At 35.5% G+C, this 11,702-nt stretch overlaps 1 protein-coding gene across 1 annotated transcript in view; it reads left to right on the top strand.

Moving 5' to 3' along the window:
* Window positions 1-11,702, top strand: part of Trim33 (tripartite motif containing 33) — a gene marked incomplete at its 5' end in the record, with an annotated part of 118,666 nt that overhangs the window by 67,814 nt on the left and 39,150 nt on the right. The window contains 2 exons of the mRNA XM_013516407.1: window positions 7,356-7,472; window positions 11,169-11,283. Coding sequence (XP_013371861.1) covers window positions 7,356-7,472; window positions 11,169-11,283 — 232 coding nt within the window. The remainder of the gene's footprint in view (window positions 1-7,355; window positions 7,473-11,168; window positions 11,284-11,702) is intronic.

Genomic DNA, 11,702 nt, shown 5'->3' with positions numbered 1-11,702 from the left:
GCTTGCCAGGCAGGCGCTTTTGCCGCTGAGCTAAATCCCCAGCCCCTCACTTTTCTTGACATCATCAGAATTTTTAACAGTCAGTTGTCACCATATACTTCATTATCATAAAGTGTTAACTTGCCTCTAATTTGTCTCTGTGGGATTCTGCCCAGGAGACCTGATTATAGCTCCCATTTTCTTTTTTGTTATAGTTCCATAAACATCGTTGTCAAACGATGTGAAAAATCTTCAAATTTTGCCATCTTTCCTTCTGTCAGGTGTTCAGCCATGCTGTAAATGTTGGTTTTTGAGATACACTTGTTCTACTTGAACTCCTATGGAATCTTAAATAGATAGCGTGGATTAAAAAAAAAAAAAATTCCCCTCATTCACTTATGAGGTCTTTATGTAATAGTAGGCTTTTTGTTAATGTTGAAGGTCTGAGATTTTGTGCTGTATCACTGTAAATTTTTTTAAATGACTGCAAAAAGTAATAGTGACTTACACCTGTCTTACTGCCTTAAGTGCTTTGTGTGTTTAATTCTTGTAACAGTCCTTTAAAGGTAAATAGGAAGTTTCTCTAGAGATTCAGTGAGTGGGGCTGTGGCATACCTTAGTGGTAGAGTGGTTGCCTAACATGTATGAAGCCCTGAGTTGTATCTCCCACCTCCCTCAGCCTCCTACACAGAAAGATTCAAGTACCTGTACATTCTCGAAACAGGCTCGCTTGGTATGTATAGATAGAGAAATGCTTAGAGAAAACGTGCTTGGCAGGTGGAGTAGTAGTGTTCAGGGCCTATAGGATCTCAGATGTGCATCTTAAAGTTTGGAGTTAATAGTTAAGTGATTCGGCCTTTTAAGAAACAACCATTTTATTATTAATCTCCCAATTCTTTATTCCTAAGCACTATATTTTTCAAAATGTCTTAGTCATGATACTGTACATAGAAATTCCAAAAACTCCATTAAAAAAACACCAAATTTAATAAGCAAATTCAGTAGCATATCTGATTACAAAGTCAACACTCAAAAAACAATAGCCTTCTTGTACATGAATAACAAACTCACTGAGAGAGAAGTTAGGGAAACAGTACCTTTCACAGTAGCATCCAAAAAAATGAAATGCCTAGGAATCAATCTAACGAAGGATATAAAAGACCTCTACGTTGCAAACTATAGTACTCTAAGAAAGGAGATTGAAGAGGATATAAGAAAATGGAAAGCTATCTCTTGCTGTTGGGTAGGAAGAACCAATGTAGTGAAAATGCGCATTCTTCCAAAACTGTTACACAGATTTAATGCAGTTCTGATAAAATTCCAGCATATATCACAGAACTAGAGAAAATAATCCTCCAATTCATTTGGAGCCAGAAAAGACCTAGAATAGCAAAGGCAATTCTGGTCAACAAAAGCAAGGCAGGGATCATCACAATCCCTAATTTGAAATTATACTATAAAGCTATGATCACTAAAAACAGTGTGATACTGGCAAAAAAACAGACCTGAAGATCAGTGGAACAGACTACAAGATGCAGAAACCATTCCAGACATATCCAACCACCTTATCCTTGACAAAGGTGCCAAACACATTCACTGGAAGAAAGATAACTTTTTAAATAAATGGTGCTGGAACAACTGGCTCTATACATGCTGAAGATTAAATTTGGACCCATATCTTTTACCAATCTTTAACCATGCACTAAACTAAATTTGAAATGAATGAAAGATCTAGATATTAAGACAGAAACATTAAATCTGCTGGAAGATAAAATAGGTAAAACTCTTGAGGATATTGGTGTAGGCAAAGACTTTTTGAATAAAACCCCAGTTGCACAGGAACTATCACAAAGAATCAACAACTGGGATCTCATCTTATTAAAAAGCTTTTGTACAACAAGAGAAACCACCAGAAGAGTGAAGAGCCAACACACAATGCCAGAAAAAATGTTTTCCAGCTGTTGCACAGATGGGATTACTATTGAGAACTCAAAAAGAATCAGATCTCCCAAATTTAAAGACCCAATCCAAAAATGGGCATCTGAGATGAATACACATTTCTCAGATGAAGAAGTATGAACGGCAAGTAGATATATGGAAAAATGTTCAATATCACTGGTTATTCAAGAGATGCAAATTACAACAACGCTGGGATTCTATCTCACCTGGGAAAGAATGGCTATTAAGAAATCGACCAGTGACAAATGCTAAAGGGGCTGTGCAGAAAAAGGAACTCCACTGTTCGTTGGAGTGTAGACTGGTACAACCACTGTGGAAATCAGTGTGGAGATTCCTCAAAAAACTAGCATTGGAGGTTCCATTTGACTCAGCTATCCATCCCTCCACTGGGTATCTTCCCAGAAAAATTAAAAACATCATACCACATGTATGATGTAAACATCTTGTACACATGTTTGTGTACAAGATTGATGTACACCCATATTTGTAGCAGCGCAATTTGTAATAGCTAGATCTTAAAAACAGCTCAGATACCCATCAACTGAGGAGTGGATAAAAAAGATGTGGTCTTTTTATACAGTGGAGTACTACTCAGTCATAAAAGATAAACTGGGACTTTTATAGGTAAATGGATGTAACTCGAGACCATACTCATAAGTAAAATAAACCAGATGCACATGTGCAAGCATTGTATTGTCTCTCTAGTGTGAGAAGCTGAAAGAGTAAATAAGATCCAAAATGTACAGTAGATACTGTAAAATGGGAAGAAACTGTTCAAAAGGAAAGAGAACTGGGACAGGGTAAAGGAGAAAAGAAGGAAAGGAAAAGCAAAAAAAAAATTTTTTTTGGTGGCAGGGGCGCTGGGGATTTAGCTCAGCGGCAAAAGCGCATGCCTGGCAAGCGCAAGGTCATGAGTTCGGTTCCCAGTACCGGAGAAAAAAACAGAAAAAACCAAAAAAAATAAAAATAAAAATAAAAATTTTGTTTTTAAATATATATGTAAAAGATAGTGAAAGTAGTTACACTACTAATTTCTCGTAGTTCGTTGAAAAGAAAGGTTTGTGCTAATACTGTTCGGACGATTAAATGCCTATATCTTAAACCCTGAGTAAATAATTTAAAGATAACAATACATAATGTATTAGCCATTGTTACCCTCCTGTTTGTTTATTTTGAAATTTTTATTTTTTTCCTTTTAAAATAAAATCATCTTAGCAAACTGAGTTAAATATAATTTGTCAGTAAATTAAAAACCACATAAGCATGCTGATTAATTTTGATCAAAATCAGATAAACAATGGTACATTTATTATACTGAGTTTCAGTAATTGTAGCTTAAAGGACAAGAAGTTTTACTTAAACTGTCCTAAACTATATTGTAGTCATATATAAATTTATTTAAATATTTTGAAATACTACTAAAAATAGTACATTGTGACTAAGAATTTCATATTAAGAATCACTACTTCATAATGCAAGATTAAAATTAAGAAATTAGGTATTAACATAGTGATCACATTGATACTTAATCCATTTATTGAATTGTTTCTCACCATTTCTCAAGTAGTTCTATTGTAATTTTGATTAAGAAGGACCAGGGATATAGCTCAGTAGCACAGCACCTACCTGGTAAGGGTGAAGTTGTGAGTGCGAATTCAAGTTCCTCCCCCTTCCCCCCCAAAAAATCTAATGATTAAGAGAAATTTTTTAAAGTCTATTCTATAAGCTGTGAGAGGTATTTTGTAATCAGGACTGCTTTCATAATGTTGCTGTTTTTCAAACTCCTGTATTTTTGTTTTAGTTATACAGTTACGATTTATTCAGATGAACAGAGACAAATATGACTGTTACTTTTCAATCAGTTCCTTGATGGCTTACTGTTATTTAATATTTGAGTCCAAGCCCAGCAAAATATACAGGGTCCTTTAGTAGCTGGTACTTCAACTTGTTTCCTTCTTTTACTGAATGACATGTGATTTCAGAATGATGTGTGATTGTACTTTTAGCTTTTTTGTTTTTCGGTGAAGGCTCTTGCCTTCCTCACATGTTTTATCTCCCTGTGAAGCTCTTATATATGTTTTAGTGTCTAGCTAAATGTCAGTCTACCTATTTTCACGTAGGTATACATATTTAGGAAAATAGCTTTCTTGTTTATTTCTGGTTCACATAAATGCAACAAGATATTTCTAGGAACAGGATTCTGGAACTTTCATTTTGTGATGACAAAAATTAAATCAGGTTAAATTTTATAAATTGAATTTTGGTGCTAATTGATTTTTCTACTATATGCCTTCCTACTTGCTGACATGATCATGCCCTACTTTAAAAAGATATTTGTTACTCACAATGTAAATAAAGCTCATTACATTGAAAGTGTTAGTGTGGAACTTTGTTGTTGTTTTGGTTTGTTTTTGTTTTGTTTTGTTTGAGATGGGGTCTCACTCTGTAGTGCAGGCTGGCCTCAAACCAGCAGTGATCCTCTCCCTCAGCCTCCCAAGTACTGGGATTACATTCGTGCACCACTATGCTTGGCCTGTTTTGATTTTTTGAGAACAGGATCTCCCTATGTAGCCAAGGCTGGCCTTGAACTCATGATCCTCCTGCCTCAGCCTCCTAAGTGCTAGGATTACAGATGGGTGCCACTACACCCAGTTTATCATGGAATTCTTATATTTCTACTTGTACCATATTACTACTTGTACCACATACTTTTTTGGGACATAAATGACAGCATATGCAGTAAATTAAGTGTTGCTCCGCAGTGAAGGAACATAGTCTGTCCAACAGTAGAACTGCTTTAAAAGTTTTTGACCATTTTTATTCTTTTCAAGGTCTGAAATACCTTGAATTGGCTCTAACCCTGGGGTCAGGTGCTTCCTCTGTCTCACCCTGTCTAGTAACTGAGACTGTAGGTACACATCAGTGTATCTGGCTTAAAAGTCATTTACATTGAAATACTTTTTTGGTGCTGTTTAATGTTTCAAATTATTTTAATACAGTTTTTAATGTGCTTGACTTTATAGACAGTTTTCTTTCTTCAAAAAATATTTTCCTTAAAAACGATCAAGCTGGTAAATTTTATTATGTATATTCTACCTTAATGTAATTTTTCTTTGAATCAGTATAAAGTAAAAACCTTACTCACCAGGTCTTTTCTGTAATACAGATCTTCATAACGCTACACTTTAGCTTCTACTGCCCTCTGTTTTTACCTCTTGAATCTACCAAGAAGCAGATTTCTCATTATGTTAACAAACTTTCCTTCATGTTAATTTCATAGCACTTCTCTTGTGTACCTTAGGTGAGACCCTCACTGAAGACACAGATACCTAGATACTCAGTCTTTCTCCTCATCCCAGTTTCTGCCTTTACTTTTATTTTTTCATTTTCTACAAAGAAAACTTGTAATTTAATAGAACCGGAAATGCTTCATTCTCAGTGACTTTTTGGTTTGGTTTGGTTTGGTTTGGTTTGGTTTGGTTTGGTTTGGTTTGGTTTGGTTTGGTTTGGTTTGGTTTGGTTTTCGAGACAGGATCTTGCTAATCAGTCCAGGCTGGCCTTGAACTTGATAATGTAATGCAGGCTGAGTTTGAACGTTCACTCCTTCTGTCTCAGTCTCCCACGTGCTGGGATTACAGGCATACCCCACCATGATTGGCTAGTGGTCTTTTCTTGACTCTGCTTTACTTGGGCATTCAATGTTATGTGGTACTTAGGATCTTGCCATACCATCACGGCCTCCCAGATCACCAAAGCTTCTTGTCTCTGTTGAATTCAGTTGTTCCAGCATGTTTGGCTATACTAACCAGTACTGTGTTTCATCTGAGTGCCTATCTTAAAGTTCTACTGGTCTTTTCTTTTCTGCCTTCTTCTTTAGGCCTTTTATATTTCTGTCTGGTGATTTTCATGAATGTAAATATGCTGTTCACATTCCACTTAGAGTTCCTCAAGGGCATTCTCTTACTTAGAGAATAAAATGCAAAAGTAGCATGGTATCCCAAGCCCTTCAGGGTGCCTCTAGATTTAAAAAATACGTCAGTTACTGTGACACATTCTGATCTTTGCACATTTCTCTTCAGCCATATTGAAGTCTTTGTAGTGTACTAAACATGTCTCTGGGCTTAGCAGAAGAGACCATTCTGACTATCCACAAAGTTTTCGTGGGTATTGAGTTCAATTTAGGCACTAGGTTCTATTGCAGGTTATTGTATATACCTCTATTATAACTTTGGTCACAATGTGATAGCAGTTTGTCGTTTTACCTGTATATTACTGGACTGTATGCCATTTACTCATGTGGAATGCATGTAAAAGAAATTCAAAAAAAAGGGAAATGAAACTGAAGAAAACTATTATTCTAGCTTCCTGGTGACCAAGGAACTCTAGACTTTAATGTTGTTTGATTTTTTACTATAATAATTAGAAAAATTTTGAATATATCTATCACTCATATTTTTTTGTGTTTGCAGTGGGGGGATACCAGGAATTGAACTCAGGACCTTGAGCATTTGCCAGGCAGGCACTGTGCCGCTGAGCTATATCTCCGGCAGAATGTATCACTCATGTTGACAGTGTCGTAGTAAAACTGGTGTTAGTGGTGTCCTTAGAGAGTTTTGCAGTGTATGGCATCTAAGGGTGAAAATTTTTCATATATGATCATAAAGACAAGATGAATAAAAATAGTACAAAATTGCATATATATTGTGATTATATTTGCATTTAAAAATGTATAATTAGCACAGGGATGTAGGTAGGTGGTAGAGTGTTAGCATGTGTAAGGCCTTGGCTTTAATCCCCAGCACCACAGAATTAATAAATAAAAGCTGCACACACATATATTACATTAAAATAGTAGCAGTGATTTTTGTAATGTTAGAATTATGAGTGATTTTTCCCTTCTTCGATACTGTTTTGTATAGTATTATTTTATGATTTGAAATGTATTTAACTTCAATATTTGGATTTTTTAAAAATATAATCTTGAGTCAAAACTTTTTGGCTGGGCATGGTGGCGCTTACCTATAATGCCAGCAGTTGGGAGGCTGAGTTCAAGACCAGACTGGGCTGCAAAGTGAGGTCAAGGCCAGCCTGAACTGCACAGCGAGACCCTGTCTCAAAAAGACAAAAAAACAAAAAAACCTTTAGAGTATTCAAATACTTTCTGTAAGTTTTTTCTTTCCTAGTGGCTTTCAGGGTTGGGGGAAGAAATTGCCAGTTAAAAACTGATGTTAAGGTGTAGTAATACGTAGGTAGCAAGCACGTAGATTGTTTAAGGTTTCAGGATTAAAGAATACAAACATTATGTATTGCAAACATATACTTAAAATTAAAAAATTGAATCATCTAACTCTTCTTGACTTTCCAAATCTTAATTGTAAGTGTTCTGTTTTAAATGTAGTTTTTGTTTTAATTTTAAGGTACCAGTTTTTGGAAGAAGCTTTTCAAAATCAGAAAGGTGCAATTGAGAATCTGTTGGCTAAGCTTCTTGAGAAGAAGAATTACGTTCATTTTGCAGCTACTCAGGTGCAGAATAGGTAAGTGTGTTGCCTTAAAACCATAATTTCACTGTAAGGATTATTAACTAGGTGTAGATTCCATTTAAAATTGCCTTCCTAGTATATTAAGCATATATAGAAAACGTAATTTTTAAAGGGGAAGTGATATAACTTGAGGTTGGGACTACTTATTAAGCCAAACTTAATTTTCCAAATTTTTATATACTTTTAAGATATATCTTTGAGTGTGTTTTTTGTTTTGTTTTGAGACAGGGTCTCACTATGTAGTTGCGGCTTGGGCTCACTATGACCTACAAATTTGCCCTACAAATTAATTTACTCAGAAATAGATTCACTATGTAGTCCAGGGTGGCCTCGAATTTGCAGCAGTCCTGCATCAGCCTCCTGAGTGCTTGGACTGTTTTATAATTAGTAAGACTAATTTGTGTAAGCCTTAAACTTAGGAAAAGAAATTAGTATGAAGAGTTGAAGTATAAAATTTAAAGTAGAGATTGTATGGAAAATGAAGTATAGACAAGAGAGTATCAAGAATAGTGGACATTTGAGTGGTGTCCACATGGCCATGCATGCCTGCGATCCCAGCCACTTTGGAGGCTGAAGTGGTAGGGTCACAGTTTGAAACCAGCCTGGCTAATGTAGGGAGACCTTGTGTCAGAACACAAAAAGAGCTGGGATCTGTCTTAGTTGTGGAGTGCCCCTAGGTTCAGTGTCTAGCACTACAAAAGAAAAAAAGTAGTGGACATACTTATTTTCCCATCTCTAAAACAAGCATTAAAAGCAGTACCCATTTCACATGTGACCTAATATATTTTTTGGCATATGAAGCATTCATGTATTAGCTGCTGCTGTTTTATTGTTCCTACTACCACTATCATCATCATTACTTACAAATTACCTGTTTTGGTACATTTCTGAATAAATTAATTTATAGGGCAAGTGGAAATAAGTTCTGTGAAAGAGTAGATTAATAAGATTAGAACTCTTACACTAAAAAGACAAACACTTGGAGCTGGCATAATAAAAACTGGAAACTCTTGGAGGTATGAATAGGGTTATTATGTGCCTTTTGTGGTATAGATTTACAAATATTATGACTTTCTCTATTAAATTTAATTTGTGATTAAAATGGAGCATAATGTATAATCAAAACTTGAATGAGTAAATGAGAGTAATGTTTAACAGATGATCAAACTTTTCATCTTAAGTGATACCAAAACAAAAAGATTCCTGTAAACAGTAATACACACGCACACACACGCGTGCATGCACACTGTTCCTTGATTGGTTTTTTGAGATGTCAGGCTTTAGGTTAAAGTACTGATATGTTGCGCTTAATGTTGGAGAAGATAACGATCTTCTCACAAGTTATAGTTAGATGTCCCTTTCAGAGGTACTTGATTCATATGGAAGTTCTGTATTTTTAAGCATATGTTTTTGTATATATATTGCACATTTGTACATATTCTTTACATGTGAGGTATACTTTTTAAATATGGAGAATGTTTAAATTTTTAAAAATTACCCATTGCCATTAATCACCCTCAGCATTCTCTCCCTTGCCTAGAACATGCTTATCCCCTGTTCTTGCCACTTTCTGAAGCAGTTCTGGAAGTCCTCTTTCATTTCTTCTTAGTTGTGCTGCCATGGCTGCCTCAATGTCCTGAATCGATTCAAAATGTTTACCTTTCATGACCATTTTGAGTTTGGGGAAAAGCTAGAAGTTGCACAGTGCCAGACTGGAGAATAAGGTGAATGAGAATAATGTTTTTATGAATCTGGCTTTTCATTAGATGGCACTTGATAGCATGTTATTGTTTGTTTGATCAGATCTCATAGAGACACTCATCAAAGAGGATTTTAAGAACTGCTTCACAAAGTGGCAAGAATGATGGTAGACAAGTGTGTTCGAAGTGAGAGAGAGTATTTTGAGGGTGATTAATAGTAATGTCTTTTACTATAGTATAGTAAGTTTAGATTATACATTTATTTTATATTTTGATCACCACTTTATATTGCTGCATCTGTATTAATCTGTTGAATTAGAAATAGACCAAAAGGTTTACCTAAGATTCTAAAGCTTTGGGGAATATTTAATCTCCAGGAAGCTGTTAAAAGGTATTAAAAATTCTAGTATCTTCCTCCTTTACACACATTATTCAATGACCTATGTCTGTTTTAGGGGCTGAGAGGGGTTGCTGAGAGTAGAACCCAGGGCCTTATCCATGTTGGACAAGTACTGCACTATACCAGTGAGCTGCACCTCCCCAGCCCTCCATTATCACCTCCTCCACCACCACCATTTGGTGTTTTGAAACAGGGTCTCATTATGCAGTTCAGGCTTGTCTTGAACCCATTGTGTAGCCCAGGCTAGGTTCGAACTTGCAGCAGTCCTCCTACCCCAGCCTCCCAAGTACTGGGTCCATTATTTTTTTAATGTATGTTTTTCTTCCTTCACAATTTGAACATACTGATTTAAATCCAGTAAATCTGAAGCTAACTATTCGCTGCTCTCAGCGTGCTTAATGAAACTAAAAATGTCTTCCATTCACTAAATCCAATAAAATTATCAAGCTGTGCATGGTGACACATTTTTAAACCCAGGGTTCTAGGAGTCTGAGGAAGGAGGACTGCAAATACAAGCAAATGAGTAAGACTCTGTCTCAAATTTTTAAAAAGGCTGGGGATGTAGCTCAGTGTGACGGTTCTGGATTCAGTCTCCAGTATCTCACCCCACCCCCCAAATAAAAAGACTTACAGGAAGAAATTCAGTTAACTGAATAGTGATACACAAAGGAGGGAATCCTGTATTATTATTGTTCGGTGTGAATTAAAGTTGCCCAAATCTGAATTTTGCAAATGAAAAGCAGTTTATATATAAAAAAGTGGAGGTTACCTTTTGTGATTGATTGTTTACATGTATTTCTGTTGGTAGGATTCCCCATGTCCCCTTTTATAAGAATCAAGGTGTCAGCCACTTTGTATTTGCAGCCAAAACTTTTATTAACCACAATGGATGCTTATATTTATATCTAAAATATATAACAGCTATTTTAAAAACTGAGTGAAGAGGCTTTGGGGTGTTTGAGGGTATAGTTCAGTGGTAGAACATGTACTTAACATGTGAGAGCCCTAGGCTCAAGCCTCAGGAATCTGACCTTCCCCTTCTCCTTGGGGGGAAAAAAAGGATTGAAAATGTCTTATGCCTTTTAGTATATACAGTAGGAAATCATTTTGAGAAGTTACGGAAGGAGTATATCAGAACCCATATTTGAAATGGATAAGTGAAAATAAATGCTTCTAAATTTAACTCCTGCCCTCTGAAAAGGTAATAATTATTGCTTGGGACATTGTTGGTGGAAAGCATTAAGATTAAACAGAAGCAGTGTGCCAGAATTGACTCTAACCAGCAGTCATTGGTGTTAGATGTTTGTATGTTACATTCATGTTACAGTGACTTCAGGAGATTGTTCGCCAACCTAATTGACTGGCCTTTATGAGCTTAATTTAAAACTACTAAATATTCATTTGTCTCTATACATAACTTGTTGGGACCAAATTAAGTGATTTGGTCTGCCAAAACACAAGTTGTGTACTTTGATAGAGTTTTAACTTAAATACTTGGTTAAATGCCCAGTTGGATGAATTTCTGTAAAAATTGATGACTCAGAGACATAGGATAAGTTGATAACCTAATGATGCATTTCTCTTATTCAGGATAAAAGAAGTAAATGAGACTAACAAACGAGTAGAACAGGAAATTAAAGTGGCCATTTTCACCCTTATCAATGAAATTAATAAGAAAGGAAAATCTCTCTTACAGCAGCTAGAGGTATGGTTCAAAGCCAAAATAAAACAAAAACTGCTTCTCTTGCTCTTCAGCTGTTTTTAATGTTTATTGAAAGCTCTTTTAAATGGGTTGGGGGATATGGAAATAAAGTAAAATTTAAAAATAGATTTTTGGGTTTTTTTTTTCCATTTCCTATTAGGAAAGAGACCTTTTTCTAGTTACTTTGCGAACTGATACAACACTGATTTTAGCTGTATACATTAGGAAATAGTGATGTCCTTTAGGATTGAAAAAATTATTAACTAAAAGTAATGTAAATGAAGGCAAAGCAGGCCCACCACATTTCTCACCATAACAAGAACATAAAGGGCTTCTGCTTTAAGCCATTTGTTTTTCACCTTATTTTAAAAATAGTTCCATAGTTGTGCAAAAATTTTTGAAATTTGTAAAGCTTAAATTTA

Source organism: Chinchilla lanigera, unplaced genomic scaffold (genome assembly GCF_000276665.1).
Source record: "Chinchilla lanigera isolate Chin_1 unplaced genomic scaffold, ChiLan1.0 scaffold00034, whole genome shotgun sequence".
Taxonomy (NCBI): domain Eukaryota; kingdom Metazoa; phylum Chordata; class Mammalia; order Rodentia; family Chinchillidae; genus Chinchilla; species Chinchilla lanigera.
Note: the sequence above shows the minus strand (reverse complement) of the source record. Positions and strands in the feature narration are given on the sequence as shown.